At 47.9% G+C, this 26367-nt stretch overlaps 1 protein-coding gene and 1 pseudogene across 7 annotated transcripts in view; both read left to right on the top strand.

Moving 5' to 3' along the window:
- The window catches only part of LOC135006019 (uncharacterized), a 425336-nt gene that overhangs the window by 253942 nt on the left and 145027 nt on the right, over positions 1-26367 (top strand). For 6 of the 7 annotated variants that reach the window (XM_063951982.1, XM_063951984.1, XM_063951983.1 and 3 more), the window contains one exon: positions 2094-2170. The exons of the other annotated variant lie outside the window; for it this stretch is intronic. In XM_063951982.1, coding sequence (XP_063808052.1) covers positions 2094-2170 — 77 coding nt within the window. The remainder of the gene's footprint in view (positions 1-2093; positions 2171-26367) is intronic. 7 annotated transcript variants of the gene reach the window in all.
- LOC135052113 (5S ribosomal RNA) lies at positions 18283-18401 on the top strand (annotated as a pseudogene).

Here is a 26367-nt window from a genome sequence, read left to right as displayed (position 1 = left end):
TCCAGGGCAGGTGGTCAGCCTACAAAGACCTCCTTCCAATCAACATTCTGGAACTTGGGGCGATCTACAATGCTATGCTTCAGGCCTCTCCTCTACTCAGGGATCACGCGATCCAGGTACAGTCGGACAACACCACAGCAGTGGCGTACATCAATCGACATGAAGGGACAAAAAGCAGGGCCTGCACGTGAGAGGTGTCAAAGATACTCCTCTGAGCAGAAAGACATGCAAGAGCACTGTCCGCAATATTCATTCCGGGAGTGGACAACTGGGAAGCGGACTTCCTGAGTCGTCACGATCTCCATCCGGTAGAGTGAGGGCTTCACCATCAGGTGTTTCAGCAGATCATCGACCGGTGGGGTTGTCCACAAATTGACATGATGGCTTCTCGACTCAACAGGAAGCTACGTTGGTATTGCTCACGAACCAGGGACCCTCAGGCGAGGGCAGTAGATGGCCTGACATCGCCGTGGCCTTACCGGCTGGTCTACCTGTTTCCTCCGATTCCATTGCTCCCAAGGGTGCTCAAACGAATCAGGATTGGCCTTGGAGGGCTTGGTACGTGAATCTTCTGGACATGTCCGTTAAAGAGCCTTGGCCTCTGCCACTGAGAAGAGATCTTCTTCAACAAGGGCCGTTCGTCTACCCGGACTTACGGCGGCTTCGTTTGATGGCATGGAGGTTGCGAGGTACATCCTAGCTCTCAAGGGCCTTTCCAAAAAGGTTATTGCTACCATGGTGCAGGCCAGGATACCTGTGACGTCTAAACATCATATCTGGAGGAGATATGTCTCTTGGTGTGAGGACCGCACATATCCACCTGCAGAGTTTCACTTGGCACGGTTCCTCCGTTTCCTGCAGGCTGGTGTTGATAAGGGCTTACGTCTGGGTTCCATTAAAGTTCAGATTTACGCTCTCTCAATTTTCTTCCAGAAGAAATTGGTGGTATTGCCAGAAGTTCAGACCTTCTTGCAAGGGGTGCTTCACATTCAGCCTCCTTTTGTGCTGCCCACGGCACCGTGGGACTTGATTGTAGTGTTGGACTTTCTACAGCCCTCCTGGTTTGAACCTCTGTCGACGTTAGAAGACAAGTGCCTCATGTGGAAGACGGTGATGTTATTTGATCTGGCTTCTGCTAGGCGTGTCTGAGAATTGGGGGCCTTATCCTGTAAAAGCCCCTACTTGGTCTTTTATGAGGACAGAGCGGAGCTCAGGACTAGGCAGCAGTTCCTGCCGAAGGTTGTCTGTGCGTTCCATTTGAATCAGCCTATTGTGGTTCCGTCCAGTTCTGGGACTTCTGCTCCTCCGGAGTCATTGGATGCAGTGCGAGCCTTGAAGATCTATGTCAAGAGAACGTCTCGAATCAGAAAGACGGAATCCTTGTTCGTGCTATATGATGCGCAGATAAAGGTTTGTCCTGCTTCGAAGCAGTCCATTGCTCGTTGGCTTCGACTTACTATCCAACAGGCCTATGTGTCGGCAGCCTTACCTGTTCCTAAGTCTCTGAAGGCCCACTCTACTAGATCGGTGGGTTCTTGTTGGGCGGCTGCCTGTGGAGTCTCGGCCTTGCAACTATGCCGAGCTGCTACCTTGTTGGGGAAGAACACTTTTGTAAAGTTCTACAGGTTTGATACCCTGGCCAAAGAGGATTCCCAGTTTGGGCAGGCGGTGCTGCAGATGTCTCCGCACATTCTCGCCCATTCTGGAAGCTTTGGGACGTCCCCATCATATTAAGTCTCCTCAATATCCCTTATGTATGCTAGAGAAAATAGGATTTTAATTACCTACAGGTAAATCCTTTTCTCGTAGTCCATATGTTAGTGGTGTGCTGGTGTGTAAATCTCACCAACCTTTGTTGTTATGTTCATTCTCTCAAGTTTGTCCTTTCTCCTTCGGGCACTGTTTTACCTACTGCATAACTGCCTGTGGAGGGGGCATAGAGGGGAGGAGCTAGCACACCCAGCTGAAGAAATTTAAAGTCCACCGGCTCCTTTGGACCCCGTCTATACCCCATCGTACTAAGTCTCCCCAATATTCCTTATGGACTACGAGAAAAGGATTTACTGGTAGGTAATTAAAATCCTATTTTACAGAACACTTATGTCGGGAAATGATTCTGATGTTGACGATTCAGATCTACTGGGTAATGGTTGCAGTATCCTACTAAAAGGTAAGGTATTCTTTGGTAGGTCTTTGTGGATTGATAAAGTTAATTGGTTTGGTTTTATACTTTCTATACACCAGACATTCTAAGAATAGGTAATTAAAACTAGCGAGAGGTCATATATTTTTGCCTGTAAATTTATTCCTCCACTTTATATCAGGACTTTCTGCGAACTTCCATTCTGAGTGTATTTATTTTGTATTTTGATTTTTGTGTTTTGTTATTGAGTATTTGTATTCAAAATACATTTAACTTTTGAAGTATTGTTACACATCAAATAATGGGGGTCATTCCGAGTTGATCGCTCGCTGCCTATTTTCACAGCACAGCGATCAGGTAAAAAAAATGGCAAAACTGCGCATGCGTATGCACTGCAATGCGCAGGCGCGTCGTATGGGTACAAAGAGGATCGGTGCTGGGCGATGGGTTTAGCGAAGATTCCATTCGCACAGCCGAACGCAAGGTGATTGACAGAAAAAGGGCGTTTATGGGTGTCAACTGACTGTTTTCTGGGAGTGTTTGGGAAAACACAGGCGTGTCCAGGCGTTTGCTGGGCGGTTGTCTGACGTCAGTTCCGGCACCAAAAAGACTGAAGTGATCGCAAGGGCTGAGTAAGTCCAAAGCTACTCAGAAACTGCACAAAATGTATTTGCTGCGCTCGGCTGCGAAGGCGTTTGCACACTTGCAAAGCGAAAATACACTCCCCCGTGGGCGGCGACTATGCATTTGCACGGCTGCTATAAGTAGCTAGCGAGCGAACACTGAATGACCCCCAATATGCGCTTCCAGAGGAAACCTATGTAGAGACATGCTAAAGTACAGTTTGTATTGCTGGACAAGTCAAGTTTGAGGAGAATATTACAAAGACACTGACTAAGTTATACTGTTGATAATACAGCAGGTCTGCAGATGTTCAGTATGAGTTGTAGATACTTGTTATCAGTGCCGTAACTAGACATTTTAGCGCTGTGTGCAAGAAAAAGCATTGCCTCCCCCCCTATATTCAGAAAAGGGGCAGTGTGCGCCATAGGTGCGTTTAAAAAATATAGGGCGTGTCTTCATGGGGAAGGGGTGTGGCCACAAAAATAATAGCAATTCACATTATTACGCACTACAGAAGTGTTCATTATTCAAATTACGCCGCACAGTAGCAACACTTACAGACATTACACCTGGTAGAACCTCTTTTACACATTACGCCAGGTGGAGCCCCTGTCACACATTATGGCAGGCAGAGTCCCCCTATTTTTTTTTTACACATTTCAGCAGACACACATTAGGCAGGCAGAGTCTCCGTTTTTACACATTAAGCAGGCAGAGTCCCCCTTTTTATAACACATTACAGCAGGAGTCCTTTTTTACACATTACAGCAGGCAGAGTCCCCCTTTTTACACATTAGCCAGCAGAGTCCCCCTTTTTTTTATACATTAGGCAGGCAGAGTCCCCTTTTTTATACATTTGGCAGGCAGAGTCCCCATTTTTACACATTACGGCAGTCAGAGTCCACTTTTTACACATAACAGCAGGCAATCCCCCTTTTTTTTACACATAATGGCAGGCAGTCCCCCTTTTTTTACACAACGGCAGGCAGTTACCCAGCACCGTGCGCACCTGTGGGTCAGACAGGAACTGCTCCGACAAACGTGTTCTGGATGAATTTCTGATAACGGGGTCCGACTCCAGGCCGGCGTTGCATTTATTTCCCCCACCCAGGTCAGACATCGGAGGCTGCAGAACAGTGTCCAGGGGGTGCCGGAGGAGGAGGGACAGTATGGCGGTGGCAGCAGCAGCAGAAAGTACACAGAGTGAAGTAGAAGGAGCTTCTGTCCTCTCCCTGCTCTGTGTCCTCCCCCAGCAGCCTACCCTTATTTAAGCAGGCAGCGTCCAATTTCCGCTGCCTGCCGCAGCTTCCCTTTCACACCTCTGCGGTAGTGGCCGGGCACCTTCTCTGACTTGGCCTGCTGCCAGCTGTTCTGCGCCCTCATTGCATGTGCGCTGCAGGCAAGGCACCACCGGCACACACCTAGTTACGGCCCTGCTTGTCGCACACTCGCCCAGCTGCTGGGGTGGAGGTCTTGTCGTTCTCCATCCTTTGGTGGCTTGTGTTCATGGGTCGTCTCTCTTCCCCCTTCTTCCCCATGTCCGTGGTCTGGTCTGTAGTGGCTTCTGGCTATTCTGTGCCCTCTCTGTCCAGTGTTTCCATGTAGTTCCTGGTTGCTGGAATGCCAGAACATTGGACATTCCTGGTTGCCTCCTGCAATCAGAACATCGGATGCGGCACCTGCAATCAGAACATCGGATGCGCCTCCTGCAATCAGAACATCGGATGCGGCACTTGCAATCAGAACATCAGATGCGGCTCCTGCAATCAGAATATTGGAAACCGCTCCTGCGGTCAGAACATCAGACGCCGCTCCTGGAATCAGAACATCAGATGCTGCTCCTGGAATCAGAACATCGGATGCAGCTCCTGCAGCCACAATATTGGGAACCACTCCTGCGGCCAGAACATCGGACTCGGCTCCTGCGGCCAGAACATCGGACATGGCTCCTGCGGCCAGAACATTGGACACGGCTCCTGTGGCCAAAACATCGGACGCGGCTCCTGCGGCCAGAACATCGGACACGGCTCCTGTGGCCAAAACATCGGACGCCGCTCCTGGAATCAGAACATCGGACGCCGCTCCTGGATTTAGAACATCGGATGCCGCTCCTGGACTTTGAACATCGGATACCGCTTCTGGGGCTAGGACTAGCTTCTGAGTTCCACCTCGCAGGGATATTTTAAAGAGTCTTTCAGTCAAGATCAGAATCTCCCTTATCAGATCCTTAGCAGGACTGACAGAAACAGAATCCATGTTCTTTTAAACTCCAGCAAGTCTGTTTCTGGCCAGCTATAATGTTACGGTGTTTAATGGGTTAATGCTGGAGTTGCAGGCTACTGATGATAGGATGATAGTTACACGGATAAATACAGGAGTTGCACAGATGACAGGTGATGATGGTTTAAAATAAAACTGTATTGAAGCATAATTCCAAATAAGGCATACAGGATAACTGAAGAAACAGGACATAGGCATACAGGATCAGGTTAACTTCACCTGAACATATGGATGGCAAGGAAAACAGTCACTGAAATTAGGTGCAGGCAAGGTTCAAGACTTCGGCTACGGCAGGGATTCCAGCACAGGACCAAGCAAACAAGGACTCCAAAACTGTGACAAATAAACTGGCTAGGAACAGACTAGGAACAACATAAGTTAACACAAGCTGGAACAAAACTATAGCTGGCCCTGACTCTCAGAGCTAGCTAGAGCTGGATTAATAATGGGGCGGGTGGAGCTGCAGCTCCAGGCCCCTCCATTAAAATAGGCCCACAGTTCTGCTGGTGTAGACAGGAAAATGTTGTTTTCCTGCTACACAGCATGTCTGCCTTTCAGCGGCCATGTGAAGTCCCGCTCGCTGAAAGCCCAGCTGCCGCTGCCCACTCCAACACCCCTTCCTCCGGCAGCAGTTCAAACACTGTGCGCGCTGCACACCAGACATTTCATGCTGCAGTGGAAGGCATTACTAGCCGTCACTGCGCTGCGTCATGCCCGCATGTCTCGTGCGGCGTTGCCTCCTCGGCACCTTATGTCACCTAGGGTACCCATAAGCACCAAAACAAAAGATGATGAGCTTCACGAAGGTTGCACTGGCCAGCTGGGTGGCCTGTAGCTGACTGCTACTCGGTGCCGCTGCCTGCAGATCAGAGCTGTCGGCTGTATCCACCTGCGGACTGCTGCTGATCAGTGCTTCTGTACAAGGCAGGTACAGTATGCATATATATATATATATATATATATAGCGCAACAGTGTAGGTGTGGAGCTCAAGGCAAAAGTAATAAGCGTTCATAGAAGCAGAGATGCTTTCAACGTACCAATATTTAATCATAGTGTTACCAGGTTAAAAGACACAATGAAACATACATTTTATAACACATCCACCACTTGTAATGCCAGGCTCGGTCCCGGGATAGCATTCCCACCGCGCTTCAATAACACCCCTCCCCCCCCACTCCTGCATTTCCCCCCCCCCCCCTGCATTTTCTTTAGTGGTTCTGTTGCTGGGTAAAATGGGGGGGGGGGGGGGGGGGGGGTTGGAACACAGGCAGGGCAATCCGTCACTGCTGGATCCCACCTCCACTCTCTGTTTGCACTTGCATGTGTGTATACCATCAAGTTACCCACAACCCTAGTGTAAGTATGTCCCTATTCCCTCTGTGTGTTACCATGTCCCCTTTCCCCAGACTCAGTGGGCGAGATTCAAATCTTCTGTGAACCCCTCCCGCCCCCTTCGCGCCCATCGGCAGTATTCAAATGTTGCTGCCGATGGGTGCGATATCAGCTGAAATGCACGAAAAGTGACCCGTTTGGACGCCCAAACGGGACTTTTCACGATCGCTCCCATGTTTTTAGTCGGGATTTGCTGCTTTACGCAGCTAAGCCTGTCTCTTATGGTCGCGATCAGCGCAATAACGGGGGTTATTAGAATATCGCCCTGCTATCTCCCGTCACTTTAGATGGGAGATCGGGGGCAATAAAACATTTGAATCCCGCCCAGTGTGTGTCACCATGTCCTACCCCCCAGGACCATAGTGTGTGTCACCATGTCCTACCCCCCAGGACCCTAGTGTGTGTCACCATGTCTCCTCTGAGGAAGACCAGTCGGTTGAAACAGCTGTCAGGCTGTGTTTGCTGTATTTGCTGTACTTCACCATGCCGTTTGGTTAAGGAATAAATACTGCTTTTCTTTCATCTACACGTGAGTGCTGGCTTGTCTACTTTTTCTGCATCGCTGGAGAAGTGAGTGTTTTGCATATATATATATATATATATATATATATATTAGTTTTTTAGGTGGTTGACGGTATGCAGTACCTATGTCCCCCACAGTGCTGTCACACCCCCTATGGTAGTACACAATAGGCCCTTCCTACATTTCAGCTCCAGGCCCATGTGGACCTTAATCTGGCTCTGAAGCTAGCTCATACTTAACATAGGTCAGGGCCAATCACTAGAGCACACACAAATACACACAATGTGCTGCAGCTGGAAAAGGTAATCAGGAGAGAGCATGTTCCACCTGATTACCCCAGCTGGGACTGCTCTTCCAATAGCAGCAGCCCTTGCTGCTCAGAGGTACTGCAAGTGAGAGACATAGCAGCTGCAGCCCTGGCTGCTCAGAGGTACTGCAGGTGAGAGACATAACAGCAGCACCCCTGGCCGCCCAAAGGTACTGCACTCCAGAACATCATAGATGGCAGCGTCGTAGCACTTACTTATATTTGACGTAAACTTCAGTTGAGATGGTTATTATTTGTGGTTAATGAGTTAAGTTCTTCCATACTCCCAGACTATATAAAAAACACATCGTCTATGAATCTCTTTCAACACCAAAACGGGAGGTCTTATGGGGTGTTCCCAGTATGCTGTTATTGGTACCCACCAAAAGTGGTCCAAGAAAGGTCAACTGCTAAACCAGAGACAGGGTCATGAACCCTCAAGGCTCATTGATGCGTGTGTGGAGCAAAGGTCAGCCTGTCTGGTCCGATTCCACAAATTGCTAAAAAAGTTAATTCTGACTATGATGTGTTAAAATGCACAATGGGGCTGCGTAGCTGCAGACCAGTCAGAGTGTCAATGCTGACCCCTGTCCACTTGATTGCCAGAGGCTGTGTTGAATAGGTTAATGGATAATAATGGTGTTTCAGCACAGGTGATGACAATCATAAATTAAGAGAAAAGTCCAGGAGTAGAACATTCTGTCCCTACTGGAGAGGGTCATGTTGGGAGGTATGTCTGTCTGTCTGTCTATCTATCTATCTATCTATCTATCTATCTATCTATCTATCTATCTATCTATCTATCTATCTCTCTAAATATCTACCTACAACAAATAGTTTGTTTGTATGTATGTCTGCGATACACTCGAGATCTACTGAACCATAGGTTCTCAAACTCGGTCCTTAGGGCCCCACACAGTGCATGTTTTGCAGGTCTCCTCACAGAATCGCAAGTGAAATAATTAGCTGCACCTGTGGGCCTTTTAAAATGTGTCAGTGAGCAATTAATACACCTGTGCACCTGCTGGGTTACCTGCAAAACATGTACTGTGTGGGGTCCTGAGGAACGAGTTTGAGAACCTGTGTGCTGAACCAATTTTGATTGGGTTTTCACTGAAATGTTCCTTGAGATCATCTGAGTCAGTAGTTCTCAACCTCGGTCCTCAAGTAACCCCAACAGTTCATGTTTTCCAGGTCTCCTCACAGGATTGCAAGTGAAATAGTTTGCTCCACCTGTGGGTCTTTTATAATGTGTCAGTGAGTAACGAATACACCTGTTCAACTGCTAGGTGACCTGGAAAACATGAACTGTTGGGGGTACTTGAGGACCGAGGTTGAGAACCACTGATCTGAGTAACCTAGGCTGTGAAGAATATTAACTGCATGTTAGGCAGATATAACATGTGCAGAGAGAGTTAGATTTGGGTGGGGTGTGTTCAAACTGAAATCTAAATTGCAGTGTAAAAATAAAGCAGGCAGTATTTACCCTGCATAAAAACAATAACCCACACAAATCTAACTCTCTGCACATGTTATATCTGCCCCCCCCTTGGTGCACATGGTTTTGCTGATTAGAGGAAAATGTTAATTTGCAATCAACCTTGGATTAGGCCCAAAATCATCAACGCATCAAATCATCTATGTTGTCGTGCGACACAGCAGGTGATGTGTCGGGTCAGAGTCACACATGAGTAATAGGGGGGAGGCAAAGGCACACATGGGTAATGGGGCACATAATTATGGGGCACCCCCTGGCATTTAGAAAAATAAATATTTAATAAGTGCAGCAACACAGTCTGCAAAGGCACGTGCCAGTAAGGGGGTGTCAATTAGTGGTGTGGGGTGCAGTGCGCTCAGGGAACGGCTACCATCTTGCAGCCATGGATGGCTGCTCAGGGCTCTAAAAGGCTCCGCCACTTGTGAAGACCCTGAGCAACCCACCAGAAGCTGCAGGATGGTTGCTACCCGCCTGAGTCGACAGCTCTTCAGTCAGGATCATGGCAGCAACGGCCAAACGGTATTAGTTTCCTTAGACCACTGCATCCCACAACACTGACTTGCACACTGTTGCACTTCAATAAAATAAAAATTTCTTCATCGAGGTTCATAGGTTCCCGAGGAAACATCGGGGTTGTAGGTGGTGAATGAGAGTCAGGCACCAAACAGTTAAAGCTTTCAGGATATCCCAGAATGCATGGTTCCTCTCACGTATAACCCCGCGCCCATGCTCAGGCATTCAGTTTTAAGTTGGTGTCTGTAGAAAAAAGGTGCACTGTGACGGGGCTGCTACATGCTGTAGCAGCTCAAAAGTTTTTTTATTTTTGTGAGATTTTTTTTTCTGGGCTGTCAGCACTGTAAGCCAGTGTGACTTCAGCTCCATCACCCCCCGCTGGCACTGAAACTCCCGCTTGGCCAGAGCCTCAGACTGCAACTTGCGGCAGGAGACGCACACTGTGACTAGCACAGCTTGCTGTGGGCACACCAGGACTGCGTTTACGGCAATGGGGGCCAGGTAAGAAGGTCCCCTCTCCAGGACCTGCGCCTAATTCGCGGTCCGCTGTGCCTCTGGGGAGACGGACCGTGGCGCCACCAGGGCATTACAGGGCACAGGTCTAGGTGTTAAAACACCTATTCAGTAAGGCCCGCTTAGTACCTGGGGTGGAAGACCAGCATAGGGGAGCCAGCCTTAACCTGTAGCCCCTCCCCCCAGCTCTGGAATCCAAACTACTGCTGATTTCCCGCCCTTGAGCTGCCTCATTCTCCCTGCTTCCCTCAGAGACCTGGGCGTCCGTCTTATAGTATAGGCCACAAGCAGGTCTCCGGGAACACTGGTCTCAGTCTCCTTGTAAAAACGTCTGCAGCACGCCAAGTTTTTACATTCACTTATATCCTACCTGCTTCAAAACAAACTGAGTAGTTGATTCAAGTGTACATACTGTAGCAGTAATATTGTATATTCTCTGCATTGTACTGTATGTGACTGTGCTACAGTAGTTCAGCTGTCTGTTTGCACTTTCAGTGTATCACATATTCCTATCTCTTATTTCTGTACCCTGGGCACAGGGGTGCAGTATGAGTTACCGGTGCATTGTATCCCGTCGCTTGAAATACCAATGCCGGGATCCTGATTTGCGCGGGATGAGTAAGGGGTGTTCTCCCCTCTCCCTAAAACTAACCCTCCCTCCCCGAAGCCTAACCTAACCTCACACCCCTTGGTGCCTAACCCTAACCTCCCCCAGTAGGTGCCTAAACTTAACCCCCTCACCCCACTGACTAAACCTAAAACTCCCCGGCCCCGCAGCCTAGCCCCCTGGGATGCAGCCTATCTCCAACCCTCCCTTGCGCAGCCTAAACTAACCCCCCCCCCCCCTTCACAGCTTACCTGCCTTGTGGCGCAGTCTCTCCTAGTTCGGGATTCCGGCTGTCGGTATCCCAGCGCCGGGATGGTATACCCATTCTGGATGCCGGTGTCGACATTCAGAATATGGTCGGTATTCCAGCGTCGGTATTCTGACCGCCGGGATACCGACAGCCGGGATCCTGACTGCTTCCCGGGCACAGGTGCTTCTAGGGCTGTTTCTCACAGCACATATATAGCTGAGTTCAGTTACATACCACGCTCTGCACTTCTATTTCATTGTATTCAGTGTACAGGGCTCATCCACTTTGTTTTACTGTCATGTCTAACAAAAAAGGACGCAAGCAAGCAGAATCCCTATGATTACTTTCATGTAGTTTGCTCAGCAGAGTTACCTGCGGAGGATGTTATATAGGATGGCTCTGTGCTAATTGTTATACGCCTCCCAGTCAGTACACACTTCCTGCTTCAATGCAGGATCCTCCCTGGGCAGTCTTTTCTGAACTGATGGGTACTCTGGTAGACCGCCTTACGCCCACAATTGGCCCCCCTGTGGCACCACCACCTAATCAGATGCAACAGCTAACACACACTCAGACTAGACAAGTGGCTCTGACAGGGTATAAACACGCCACTGGTTCCTCTAAGCAGGCTACTTCATCCTCCCAATCCACAGTCCTCTTAGACGTGTCATCTGAGGAGGAAGGTGAGCATACAGCTCTCTCTGAAACAGACTGCTGTGCAGCAGAGGAGGACGCTCCAATTCTCGTAGATGTCCCTGCTCTAGTTGAAGCTATTAAACATATTTTTCAACTCTCTGATGAGGAAAAACCCACACCTGTTGCTAAGAAAACTGATTTGTTTAAAAAGCAAAAGGTAATTAAAACAGACTTTCCCCATTCTGATCATTTAATGGAAATTAGGCAAGAACTCTGCAACACTCCGGGCAAAACATTCCCTTTGTCTAAGTGTGCATTAGCTCGCTATCCTCTTCCAGCAGCTATCTGTACATGGCGAGAAACTCCACCTCCTGTGGACTCTTATGTCACACGTCTCATGGTGTCGTCCACTCTACCTGTGACCACTGTCTCCTCGCTGAAGGAATATACGTATAGAAAACTGTCTTAAATCTAATTATTCTCTCACAGGGGCTATACATAAACCCACTTTGGCAGCTTCCTGTGTTGCAAGGGCCACTGAAGCATGGGTGCAGACAACTGGAGAGGAACTGCCTTTAGATATGTCAAATGAATGCAGACTGTACAGTATCTAGCTCATATCAATGCTGCCTCTTCTTACATTGAAGAAGTATTATCTAAGTCTGGTGTTTTAGCAGCAAAGGTGTCTGCTATTTTTGTGCTGGTTGACATAGTCTTTGGCTATGTTCTTGGAAGGTTGATTTGGATTCCAAGAAAACATTGGAATTACAGGTGATATCCTTTTTGGGGAAGAACTAAATCAAATTGGGACATCTTTGGCTGCGGCCAAAACAGCCTTTTTACCCGCGACTAATCCTGTTCAGCGAGTCAAAAGTGCTACTTTTCGTGCCTTTTGTCAAAGTCGAAAAATATCATGATGCATATGCCTTGCACTAACCCCATGCACATGCCCGCTGCTCGTGCACCCACTCCCCTGTGCGTACACATCCCCGCAGATTGCGTAGGGGACGCACCAGCGTCTCGTGCGCATAAGATGTGTATTTACGGCGGAGTTTGTGAGCGTGTAGCGTGCGACTCGATCGTAGCATATTTAACCCATATAGTGCATTTTGTAGTTAATATTCCCCTAGACCATGTCAGCGAGTATGTTTAGTTTAAACAGTTCCTGGACAGAGAGATTCCTCTTTGCATGATAGGAAGGGTCAGATAAAGGTTGAAAGGTGGTGTCTAGTATCCAGGTGTAGGGTATTTTAAGGGTAACATTCCGATGTTAGTCAGGAAAGGATCGCTCGCTCCTGCGTATAGTTATGTACAAAAGTAGACTATGAACATTGACTGTGTTTACTGTGTATTGTGTATGCGGGGGGGGGGGGGGGGGGGAATCCAGAGGATACCACCCACTACAGCAGTTGGGGAGAGACACAGCCCACCTTTTCAAATCCACGTATGACCTCTCCTGTAATGTAAATGAACATCTCTGTGTCCAATAGACAAAGGGATTACAGTGACCATTGTATTGTTTTGGATGAAGTGAACAAATAGAGCTTGCAGCAAGCTTGGACACACAAGACTCTGAAGGCTTTCTCCCTGATAGCTGAGGACTGAATTCAGGTTGCGCCTGCGAAATATTCTCACGTATGTATATTTCTCTGTAGCCATCATTCTCCATTATTCTGTTTAGATTTACTTGTTAGCCTGTAGTGTATAAACTGTACTGTTTTTACCTTTTATTGGAATCAATCCACGGAGGCCTTAGAATCCTGTGGTTTCAAATACAAATCAGTGTTGTGTTTTCACTTTCCTGCATAGGCTGTTAAAGTGGTTTAACCTGTTTAAAGTGTATAAGCATTGTTAAGGTGTATGCACTGCGGATACTTTGTATCACCAGCGATACTTAAGGTTTAAAGGTATTAACATCGTTGCAGTGCTTTGCTGTTAAGGTTTAAAGTATAAGCATATTCTTACTGTGTTTTATTAACAAGGTTTAAAGGTTATCGACTGTGTGTGCGCCCGCTGTGTGTATTCCGTACACTCAGCGCAGCGTGTGTACGCCAAGTGCGTACCACGTGCGGGACTCTGTACGCAAATAGCGTGCAACGTGCGTAGCACATGCACGTGGTCTAGCGGCCATAGCGGCTCCACGGTAACAGTGTATAGCTTTATGTTTAAAGATAATATTTGACATTATCACTTTCGTCCACAGGGAAAAGCGAAAAGACAAACATTTCCTAGGCAAACACGAGCTGCAAAGCCCTCTAAGTCAAGTAATCCTGGGCAGCTCGTCAACCTGCAGCAAAGCCTGACAAACCTGCAGTCTGACATGGCAGGCCTCCACCTGGGGGATCTCAGGGTGGGAGGCCGACTTCTGCACTTTGTAAAGATTTGGACCACAACCACTTCAGACGCTTGGGTGCAAGAAGTTGTCTCATGGGTACGCCGTCTCATTCAAGGAACGCCCCCCCTCAACAGTTTTTCACCATGGGCCTACCATCATTCCAGACAAAGGCTCATATTCTGCAAAATGTAGTCAGTTCACTTCTGCACTCAGGAGTGATAGTGCTGGTTTCTCAGTCCCAAAGGGGCAGAGGCTACTATTAGGCCCTGTTCCTTGTCCCAAACCTCAGTGGGTCACACCGGCCTATTCTCAATCTCAAATTTAAACAGGTTTGTGAAAGTTCCCAAGTTTTGCAAGGAAACATTGCGATCTATAGTTCTAGCTATGGAACCTGGGGATTTCATGGTTTCCCTGGATATACAGGATGCGTATCTGCATATTCCTATTGCTCATTCGCATCAGTAATTCCTGCGGTTTGCTATTGGCAACCAACACTTACAGTTCCAGGCACTGCCGTTTGGTCTAGCTACAGCATCCAGAATTTTTATCAGAGTCCTGGCTGTCATAGCGGCACACCTACATTGCCAAGGTATTCAGATTCTCCCATACCTAGATGTTCTGCTGCTACTGGCGATCTCACACAACGTTATCTTCAGCCATCTTCGACTGACTACAGCCTTCCTGCAAGGTCATGGATGGTTAATCAATTATAAGAAATCCTCCCTTGCTCCATGACAAAGGATGGTACATCTAGGAGCACTTCTGGACTCTTCCAGTCAATGAATGTACCTATCACTGGACAAAGTCTTGAAACAGCGGAGCAAAATACACCACTTCCGTCACCGTTCTCGGACTGATGGATCGCACAGTTTCACTCCCGCCCTCTGCAAAGACTGATTCTTTCCAGATGGAACGGCCAACCTCATCACATTAGATCACAGATGATAACTCTGACTCAAGAGGTTTGTCTGTCATTGACCTGGTGGCTCCAAAACCAGCATCTGAATAGGGGACGCCCCTTCTGGGTCCCCAACTGGGTACTGCTGATGACAGATGCAAGAGGTCTTCCAACTCCTGGTGGACAGATGGGGTCTTCCAGATGTGGATCTAATTGCCTCACTCCACAACCACAAAGTTCCGTTATTCAGATCCTGCACCAGGGATCCTCAGGCAGCATTCATAGATGCCTTGTCGGCTCAGTGGCCTTTTCGTCTACTATACATCTTCCCTCCGGTTGCCCTGCTACTTTGGATCCTTTGGAAGTTCAAACAAGAAGGAGGAAACCTCTTTCTGGTGACCCCGGCGTGGCCCAGATGGCATTGGTTCTCCAATCTCCAGGGCCTCTCAGGGGGGCAACCGCTTCAACTTCCTCAATGACAGGACCTTTTATCTCAGAGGCCATGTTTTTGACGGCGTGTCTCTTAAATCATCAATTCTAAAGACTAAGGGCCCAATTCAGACTTGATCGCTGTTGTGCGAATTCGCAAGGCGGGCGATTAGCGATCAACTGCGCATGCATACAGATTCTAGTGCGCACGTGTGAGGCCAAACTGAGAAAAAAATCCAGCAACTTTTTTGATCGCTAGGCGTACACAAGTTGATTGGCAGGGGGTGGTAACTGCCTGTTTTCTTGGAGTGTCAGGAAAAGCACAGGCATGGCCAAGCGTTTTCAGGGAGAGTGTGTGACGTCAGCTCCGGCCCTGATCAGCTTGATTCTATCGCACTGTAGGTCCTGGGCAACGCACAGACTACACAGACTGGAAAAATCATTAGATGGTGAGTGAGTTGCAAATGGATTTTCACAAGACGTACGCAGACTTGTACGGGGCGGGTTTTCACTCTGTCTGGGTGGTGACTATCTGATCGCAAACCTCTGCAAATTCACAGAGGAGCGATCAGGTCTGAATTACCCCCTAAAGTATTTTCGAAGGCTGTGGTTCAAACTATGCCTCAGGCCCATAAATTGGCCTCAGCACACATCTATTATAGAGTTTGGCATACTTACATGGTGCGCTGCCAAGCGTTATGATGCAATGGTCTTTCGAACCTCAAGAATTCTTGCATCTCTCAAAGTGCACATTTTTTCATTGTCTGTTTGGTTCCAATGCAAGATTGCCTCTCTACCTGATGTACAGACGTTCCTTATGTCCATCCAGTGGCTCCATGGGATCTGTCTGTTGTATTAAACGCTGTTAAAGAGTCTCCCTTTGAACCTTTGCAGTCAACAGATCTGAAATGGCTGACAGCTAAAGTGCTATTTTTACTCACTATTGCTTCGGCATTAAGGGTGTTGAACTTAGGAGCCCTCTCCTGTCGTCCCCCCTTCCTGATTTTTCATCAAGACAGAGCAGTTTTCCAGACTAGGCCAGGTTACTTCCCTAAAGTGGTTTCTTCATTCCACATTAATCAGGAGATTGTGGTTCCAGCATTTGACTCACCAGATTTATCTACTAAAGAACGCTCTTTAGATGCGGTCCGTGCTACCTATATCTGTAGACCGTACTAGCTCCATCAGATGATCTGATGCTCTGTTCATTCTTTTTGGATTTCACAAGCATGGCTAGCCTGCTTATAAGCAGACTCTGGTCAGATGGATTAGAATGGTCATTGCACATGCTTACATTCAAGCTTACCTTTCAATACCAGCTTTAAATTTGTCCCATTCTACTCGGTCTGTAGGACCCTCATGGGCGGCACGCCGTGGTGCGTTCGATGAACATTTGTGCAAGGCGGCTACTTGGTCTTCAGTCCACACGTTTCTCAGGTTTTATGCCTTTGATCCAATTGCATCCCAGATGCTTCCTTTGGGTGCCGGTTTCCTATATCCTCTCAGGAACCAATGAACCCTGATGAAGAAAAGGAGAGTTATGGTAGACTTACCCTTGTTTACTCTCTTTCTTCAAATTTCATAGGGTCCACAAGGTGCCCACCCTGACGCACCTGGCCTATCTGGATTTTTGCGGCATTGGCTTCTGGTTCCATTCTCCTGTCTGTGAGAATGTGTTCTTATATGCCTAACATCTTTCTTCTCTCCTTTCCGCTTCCTGCTTTGAGCTGGTTAACAAAACTAAATGTCTGAGCATGGAGGCAGGGTTATAGGGGAGAGGAGCCATGCATTCTGGGATACCCTGAAATCGTTAACTGTTTGGTGCCTGACTCATTCACCACTTACAACCCCAGTGTTCCCTGTGAACCGTATGAATTTTGAAAAAAGAGAATTAACAAGGGTAAGTCTACCATAACTCTCCTTTTTCCTAAATGACAGGGGGGGCATGTACCTTGGTGCCCCCACTGAATACGCCTATGCATTCTAAAGTTCTTGCCGCGCCACTACCACCATACACCCGGTAAAGATGAAACATGTGCAAGACAAACGCAAGTCTACTTCTATTGAGCTCCCAGATGAGCGGGTTCCTCAGGCTGCTCAGAATGGAAGTGAACAAGCCCGTGACCGGGTGAAACGCGTTTTCCTTGTGGGCACCTTGCCTGTCTGACATTTTGAATGGGTGATATTTAATGCCTTTTTGATTTAGTTTGTATGCTTTAGCTGAATATTTCTGTGCCTCTGGAACAATCTCTGTCACTAACATTGCTGGTACCTCCAGCTAGGCTGTATTTCACATGTGTGTACTCTCTCATGTGGGTACATTGTGATACAACCTTGTGATAGGGGTGGGTAATATGTGGCCCCGCATTTCCTGCGAGCACCCCGCCTGCCTACTGGTTGAAGAGGTGACACTTAACACTTATCTGCTTTATCTGATTAAGCCTTCACGCTCTAGCTAAATAATGTGTGTTTCAGAAAATATTCCTGCTATTTATATCGCTGATGTTCCCAGTGAATGAGCACAGCATATCTGCTTAATTCTTTGTTTGTTTGTTTGTGAAATATTATTTCTTTATATTCAATGTAACATGGACAGGTGTTGTGCGATCCCGCATCTAGTCTGCCCTAGGCAGGTTCAAACTGTGTGTATTACGTTTTTGGTTTCTCTGAGGGCACGTCACCTAAGTGATAACTTTATAGGTGACAATCCATCTGTCTCACACATTATCTCATGTCAAAAAAGCAACAACTGTTTTTGACAGTAAAATTCTTTGCCACTGTCACAAGTGACATCTAAGGTTTTTTGGTGTACTATACAAGTTCATTGGTTGTAAAATACTACTAGGGTCTGTTATGCACAAGTAACGCTATACCATACTTAGTGAATTGGCACGAATTACAAGAATTCATTATTATTATTTTTATGGTTGTTATTATTATTACATATTTTTTTCATATAATTTTTTCATCATTTTTTTCATTCATTCTTGGTACTTGCCTGGACATCCGTCACAGTTACTAGGATCCATCAGTATTGAAACAACTTAGGTGACCGAAAGGGACCCATTGTAATTAAATCAATTGTTTATTTCAACATCTCCTCCACCCTGTAATTATCTTCTTGCCTTTCTTCCTTCTGTGAACTCTCATCCACGATTCTGGAGAGCGTGTCCCCTCAGGGGACGTGTCCCTTCAGTCTAACGTGGACAGCAGATTCACACCTACCCAACTGCGGTCATTCTTCTTCTCAACCTAGTCCTATTTTTCTTTTTCTGAGGAGGAACCAATCCTTCCGTTTCGGTGCACTCTCATTGGTGGTATAGGGTCAAATCTTTCTACGACCATACCCCTACGTTCACGCCCAATCTCGTCCGATCTTGGAAGCTAAACGGAGGTGGGCTGGGTCAGTACCTAGACAGGCGACTGCTAGGGAATACCCAGTGAAGTAGGAATACTCCCTTCCCTATAGAAACAACACCAACAGCAGTATCACCACTTATACTTAATCCTACTACTTCTTGAACCCTTATTCGTCACAATTTACTTATCCATAATAGTGGCAAATTATTAGAATTGTTAACTAGTGTGTGGGCTCTTCCACTCACGAATTTAACCCAATTTAGGGCTGCATTAATACAAACACGGGGGGTCATTCCGAGTTGTTCGCTCGCAAGCTGCTTTTAGCAGCATTGCACACGCTAAGCTGCCGCCTACTGGGAGTGAATCTTAGCATAGTAAAATTGCGAACGAAAGATTCTCAAAATTGCGATTACACACCTCTTAGCAGTTTCTGAGTAACTTCAACCTTACTCGGCATCTGCGATCAGTTCAGTGCTTGTCGTTCCTGGTTTGACGTCACAAACACACCAAGCGTTCGCCCAGACACTCCCGTCGTTTCTCCAGTCACTCCCGCGTTTTTCCCAGAAACGGTAGCGTTTTTTCCCACACACCCATGAAACGGCCTGTTTCCGCCCAGAAACACCCACTTCCTGTCAATCACACTACGATCGCCTGAACAAAGAAAAAGCCGTGAGTAAAATACCTAACTTCATAGCAGATTTACTTGGCGCAGTCGCAGTGCGAACATTGCGCATGCGCACTAAGCGGAAAATCGCTGCGATGCGAAGAAATTTACCGAGCGAACAACTCGGAATGACCCCCACAGTTTGTACAGATCTTTGGCAGACGGAAGCAGCATTGTATGTAGCTATCTTCCGATATGCATTTATCCAGGCATAATTAAGATCTGAACATTTCACAATTTTTTGGAGACATATCTCCCATTTGTCATATCAATGGCTATCGATGTTCAATTTGTTTTGTTGAGTTCTCATGTATTTTAAACATTTTATTTACACCAGGAGAGACTGAGAAATCTACAATACACAATACAGAATCAATTGCATAATAAAATATGAAAGACAGTCTTCATGGTGTTGGTTTTTCAGATAGTTTTGTGCATATTTAAACAGATATATAAAAATTTCTCCCCAAGCGGGGAGCATATACATGGAGAAAACAGGAACAACAGGGAATAATGAGAGAGGGGGGTGGGGGGGGGGGGGGGCGGAGACAAAGAGAGAGGGAGAGAAAGAGGAGGAAAAAAAAAAGGACAACAGAGCCGTTCCATGCCACATTAGAAGAAAAACATCTGATGTATCCATGGAGAGTGTATACGCTAAACACAGTATAAGTATACCTTCGGGTTACGTACCATTACATATCCAATAGAGACCTGGAAGGGCAAGACGGCGTCCGGAGGGAGGACCCAGGCGCATCCCGGTCAGAGGCCTGGAAGGCGGGGTCAAAAGAATGGTTTGAACCTCATAATGGGGGAGACATCGCAATTAACCAGGGACCCCAAACAAGCTCAAATTTGTGGGGACAGTCATGCAGGTAATAAGTGATTTTTTCCATATTAGCTACGAACCAGATATAGTTATTCAGAGCTGGTATAGTGGGAGGGGCAGTGGTTTTCCAATTTTTAGCTATTAAAGATTTAGCCGCTACTAATATATGGGAAAACAATTTATTCAATAGGGGATCAAGGTCTGGGTGTGGGCGGGCCAGTAGAAACATCCACGGGTCCAATTTGAGCATAAGTCCAGATAAGGAGTTCAGTATGTCAAGTACTTTTTTCCAGTAGTTAACAATACGTGGACAGGTCCACCAAATGTGGAGGAGAGTACCACGTTGACCGCATCCCCGCCAGCAGACCGGGGTGGCAGAGGGGAACATCCGAGATAGTTTGTCTGGGGTATAATACCACCGATAATACAATTTATAGGATGTCTCCTTGAGTCGGGTAGAGATAGAGCTTTTAGCGATGCTCTCCCGTACTTCTTCCCAACAGGCTTCGTCTGGAGGGGGACCCAGGTCCCTCTCCCACTCCCGTTCATGGCGGGTCTGCGGTCCAGAGGAAGTCCCAACCAACATGGAATATATCTGCGAGATCAGTCCTCTGCTTATGGGTTTTGCAATACATATAGACTCAAAGGGAGTAAGGTCCCGTTGAGCGTCGACCTGAGGCAGGGAGAGGAGGAAATGACGAAGTTGAAAATATTCAAAGAAGGGAGGGGATAGTGAGGGAAATTTGGATTTGATATCTTCTATTGACATCCAGTGACCTTGTAGGGATAGATCATGTGCCACAAGGATCCGGGCGTTAAACCAGGATGTGAACTTACAGGGAGGGACCCCAGCGGGGAAATCAGGGTTGTCCCATAGGGGTGTAAGAGGGGAGTGTGAAGAGGACAGATTATATTTCGCAAGAGATTTATGCCAGATAGATAGCTGAAATTTAAGGGAGGGAGAGGTGTTTCTGAGTGCCAGCAGATGTGATTTGCCCAGGCCCCACAGCGAAGCCAGTGAACGAATTCCCATAGAAAGCGCAGTAAGATCGACCCAGGCGATACAGCCGCGGGGTACAAATGAGGCCACCATTTGACTTAGGTGGCTAGCCAGATAATAAAATTTGACATCGGGAAATCCTCGACCCCCCTCGGAACGGGGGAGCCGGAGCACAGTAAAGGCTATCCGTGGGGGTTTGTCGTTCCAGACAAACTTCACAAATGAGGCCTGGGCATCTCTGAGAACCTTCTCCGGTACCCTCACAGGTAGAGTTTGGAAAAGGTAAAGAAGTTGTGGCATAACTGTCATTTTGAGGACAATAATCCTACCCAGCCAGGATATGATATATGTTCTCCATCTTGCCAAATCAGATTTGATCTTGGTCAGTAACCGCGGGTAATTTTCAGAGTACAGGGTATTATAATGAGAGGTAATATAAACACCTAGGTACTTAATCTTATTGGTCTGCCATCGAAGGTCGTAGGAGGACTGCAGAGAGCGTTTGAGATCTCCAGGCACATGTAGTAACATGGCTTCAGATTTAGTAAAATTTATTTTATAGCCCGACAGGGAACCATATTCCTCTATAATCCGATACAGGGCGGGGAGGGAAGACTGCGGCTGAGTGAGAGATAGTAGTACATCGTCGGCGAAGAGCGAGATCTTAGACTCCTGTGAGCCCACCTTCACTCCCCGAATACTACCGGATTTTCTTATCATAGCAGCCAGTGGCTCAATGACCATGGCAAACACCAGGGGGGAGAGAGGACACCCCTGCCTGGTCCCATTGGCTAACGGGAAGGAGGGGGACAGTATTCCGTTGGTGAGAACTTTTGCTATTGGACAGGAGTAGAGGGCAGAGACCCCAGTCAGAAATTCCGCCGATATCCCAAATGCCTGTAGAGTCTGAAATAAGAATGGCCAAGAGATACGGTCGAACGCCTTCTCGGCGTCGAGAGAAAGGATAATAGATGGGGTTTGCCTGCTATTCAACAATTAGATAATATCAATCGCTTTTCTAGTGTTGTCCCTGGCCTGGCGTCCTGGGATAAATCCCACCTGGTAATAATGTATCAGACCAGGAAGCACACCATTGAGGCGGGTAGCCAAGATCTTTGCGTAGATTTTGATATCTAGATTCAATAAGGATATCGGGCGATAGTTAGCGCAATTTCGTGGATCTCTGCCCTCTTTGTGGATGACTATGACTCTAGCCTCCAGCATATTACTTGGGAATGGGGTGCCATGTAGTACAGCGTTGAACAATACCCTGAGATGGGGGACCAACAAGGGGGCAAATTTTTTATAGTTAGAGGCCGAGAAGCCATCAGGGCCGGGGCTTTAGAAGATTTAAGATTTCTTAGGACGGCAGTTATTTCTTCCTCTGTGATATCTCTATTCAGCTCCGCAGAGTCGATGTCAGATAGTCGAGGGAGATCGGCCCGACGCAAGAATTCTGAGATTAAAGCGTCGGGGGGGGCGGGATCTGGAGCAGTGGGGTTTAAATTATAGAGTTTAGTGTAATAGTCCCGGAACACCCTGTTTATACCCCCTTGGTCATACGTGACTTCACCAGAGTCGGTGTGCACCGCTAGGATATTATTTCGTGATCGTTGTGCTCTAAGGCGGGAAGCCAGGATTCTATCGGCTTTGTCGCCTTTCTCATAGAAGGTCTGGTTAAGCCTCTGAAGAGTCTTTGCCGTACGTTCCGACAGAGAGAGTGACATTGCATTTCTAGCTTCTAGCAGGGGCTCTAGGTTAGACGGGGTAGGAGAGAGTTTATGTTGGCGCTCAAGGGCTTGGAGTTTAGTAGAGAGGGAAAGGAAGCTAAGCTCCCGGGATTTTTTAAGTCTAGCTGCCTGGCTAATCAAATGACCACGTAGCACAGCTTTATGCGCCTCCCATAGAGTGGCTGGAGAAGTCTCCGGGAGGTCATTGAGAAGAAAGTAGTCAGCAAGGCAGTTTTTGATCTGGTTGGTAATTTCCTGGCTATGTAGTATGGAATCGTTCAGATGCCAGGAAACGGGAGGAGGGCGTGGGGCGATGGATTGGAGATCGGCAGTGATCGGGCAATGGTCAGACCAAATCATAGGGAGTATGCTGGCAGATTTCAGTTTAGAGGATAGATCCCGGCTGAGTAGGATCATGTCAATCCTAGAGTAGGACTTGTGTATAGAGGAAAAGAAGGTGTAGTCCCTGGTTAGTGGTTCAGATAGCCTAAAAGAGTCAAATAGCAAGTGAAGTTTCAGTAGATCTAGCAGAGCAAGAGATGCCGAGGTCGGGTGGGGGCGGTTAGAAGACCGAGAAAGAGGAGGGGAGGTCCTATCCAAGGAGGCATCAAGCACCTCACTAAAATCTCCTGCAACAATGACCTCTCCTCTACCAAGTCTAGTCAAATGTGCACTCAGCCTCCCGAAGAATGTAGCTTGGTTTTGATTCGGGGCGTAGATATTAACAAGGGTACACAGGCTATCATTTAGTTTCCCAACAAGAATAAGCCATCTACCTGATTTATCTGCATGACTGTCCAACAATTCAAACGTAAGGTGGGCAGCTATCAGAGTGGAGACCCCCCTTTTCTTGCATGTAGCATCACATGCATGAAATGTAAGGGGGTAAGCTTTGGATTTTAAATCAGGGTGAAGGGATTTCTTAAAGTGGGTTTCCTGTAGGAAAACCAAGTCACCCTTGGCCTGTTTAAGAGAAAGGAATAGCTTGGTGCGTTTGTTAGGGCTGTTCAAACCTTTGACGTTGTGCGAATAAACTTTAAGAGCCATGGCCAGCCAGGTTTCGAAACACTTCATCACCTCCCTCCGGTTACAGCAACCCTATGAGAAACCAGAACAAAAACATTGTAAGTATATACGACACTCGGCAAACAGCTTTACACGAACGGACAAAAAAAGGATAAGAACACAGAAACAGGGGGAGCAAAACATGGGAGAGATAGGGAAGAGGGGAAGGTTGGAGACCAGAAGAAACTACATCTGGCCAAACGCGCCGGTCAGGGGACTACCAAAGGGGGTCACTAAGTGACAACGACCGGACTAGGGTATAAGACCCAGCTGTGGGGACGCGGCCCGGCCGGGCCAGGTGCATCAAGGGTGACGGGCACTCATCATGGTGCCCCGAGTCCGGGAACTAATATTTAAGGAATATAGGAGTAAACAACTGTTCCTAATCCCCACCATCCTATAGGGTAGCTAGTAATATAACAGTGGCTATCCAAGGCTGAAACAAATATTACCTTAAGCGGGGGCTAATAATAACACACATTAATAATTTAATAGTGGATATCCAAATCCGTAATCGAAGGATAGTACCAACTCTTAATAGAACAAGAGGTACGAGTTCCAGCACAAAGGGATACACTCCCTACAGGGGGAACTTCAGCTCTATACTCTCCCTGTACACCCGGCTACAGTGGTAAAAGCTAAATGCCTAGTTGGTTGTGCCAGGTGCACGGGGAACCGGGCCAGTAGTGGGACGGAAACAGAGAAAAATTACATCTCAACAAAATAGGCACACGTAGAGGTAACATAATATGTAAATAAAACAATATTTAAACGGGTACGTCATCAAGCGTTAGGGCCAGCAGAGGCGGATTTTCGTGCCGAGGGCACTCGTGACCAGTCTCGGTTCAGGGAGCGTCTCAGAGTGTCAGTCGTCTCCACAGAAGGAGCCTCGTTCATCCGCTGCGGAGACTCAGACAAGGTTGGAGGCGGGGAAATGCCTAGATTGCGTAAGAGTCCTTTAGCTTCGGCTAGGTCCCTAGCCGAGTGGAGGCGGTTATGATGCCATACAAGAATGCGAAAGGGGAAACCCCACCTATAGCGAATGCCACTGTCTCAAAGAGCCAAGGTAATGGGTCGGAATTCTTTTCTTTTAAGTAGGGTGCTAGGAGCAATGTCTTGGAATATTTGAAGGGAATGTCCCAGGAAATCCAGCCTGGAAAGCTTTCTAGCCTCCCTAAGCAAGTCTTCCTTAGCCGAATAATAATGGCAACGCAGAATAACATCTCTGGGTTGGACTTGATCCTGAGAGCGAGGGCGGAGAGCCCTGTGGGCCCTATCCAACAGAAACCGATCTGGCGGAGATGAAGGCGACAGGTGCACAAACAGTTTCTTGAGGTAGTCGTGCAGGGATGTCATATCAACGTCCTCGGGGACCCCCCGGATGCGGAGATTATTCCGGCGCGCCCGATTATCCTGGTCCTCCTGACGTTCTAGGAGTAGGTGCATTTCCTGCTTTAGGCTCTGAATATCATCGTCTACCCCCTGTTGGAATGCGACCACTTCGTCCATTTTAGACTCTAAGTGATCCGTCCTGTCTCCAAGATCTGTAACGTCAGCTTTAAGAGAGGCAATGGCCGAATGTACCTCCGCCTGTACCGCCTGCACAGATTTCCTCGTCTCCTTAATTTCGCGGAAAAGCAAATGGAGATCCTTTCGGGTCAATGGAGAATGGTCGGAGTCCTCCGAGTCTGAGACGTCGGGTTGTGAGGGAGTCCTCTGTCCTGGAGATTTAGTATCTGAGTAGGCAAATTTTTTCAGGCTCTGGGTCACAGCTGCGCCGTGTTGCTTTTTGTTACCTCTAGTCATGGTGGACATGTGTGCGTATGGGGCGATGAGAGAGAATCACTGCATCAATGTGCTAGAAAAGTCCTGGTAGCAGGGATAGGACAGCGTTATTATTATGACATAGGCGGTCCCAAGACTCAGGGCAGGTTCCAATGGATCACATTATGAGGGAATCAGGGTCTTTCATGTAGCCGAAATCAAACATTAAAGCTGCCAGTAGATGGAGCTCCAGCCTCGAATATCATAGGTGAAACAAGGCATAGAACCTTGGCAGCGGAGGCCTTTGCAGAGTTTAAAGAACGGGTCCAAGGGGTCCCCCCTTATCTTATTTTCTGCAGTCCTGTGTGAACTGATCCCCCCTAGTGATAGGGTGGTGTGGAGCAGTTAGATAGTGCCTGGGCGAGATGTGGTGAGACTCAGAGATATACTATCTCCCCACACTGCCACAAAAGAGCATAGTGGGGGCAATAGGCAGGGTCTAGCAGGTGGAGCCCCCCAGCCACGGTCCAGCCAACGATCAGGGCTCCCCACCCCCACCTCCAGCCGCTGAGGGTTACAAGTGCGTCCCGAGCCCTGGATCCAAAATGGCCGCCAGCAGCCAAGTGCACTGCCACAGGCCGCCGTGAAGGACTCCGTGGGACTTGGAGGTATGGGAGGCAGGCGGCTTCAGTGCGGCAGAGGAGAGCCGCTTCCGATGTCAATTACTCGGCGGGAGGGCCGGCCGCCGGCTTCCAGCAAACCGCGGCGGTCGCCCCGGCAACCACGGAGCTCCGTCCCGACAGACGGAGGCAGGCAGCTGTTCGCGCCAGGTCTCTCACCTCGCCGGGCGGGCACGGAGCGCCTCCCGGCGCACACGGAGGCTGCAGACGGGACTTCAGAAGGGAGAGCTGGTCTCGGTGAGGTAGGGGTCGTTCCGCCGGGTCATACAGCTCACATCCACCGCGGTCGGGATCCCAACACAAATCTAGCCCCCGGCTCCTGCTCGGTG

Source organism: Pseudophryne corroboree, chromosome 2 (assembly GCF_028390025.1).
Source record: "Pseudophryne corroboree isolate aPseCor3 chromosome 2, aPseCor3.hap2, whole genome shotgun sequence".
NCBI lineage: Eukaryota > Metazoa > Chordata > Amphibia > Anura > Myobatrachidae > Pseudophryne > Pseudophryne corroboree.
Note: the sequence above shows the minus strand (reverse complement) of the source record. Positions and strands in the feature narration are given on the sequence as shown.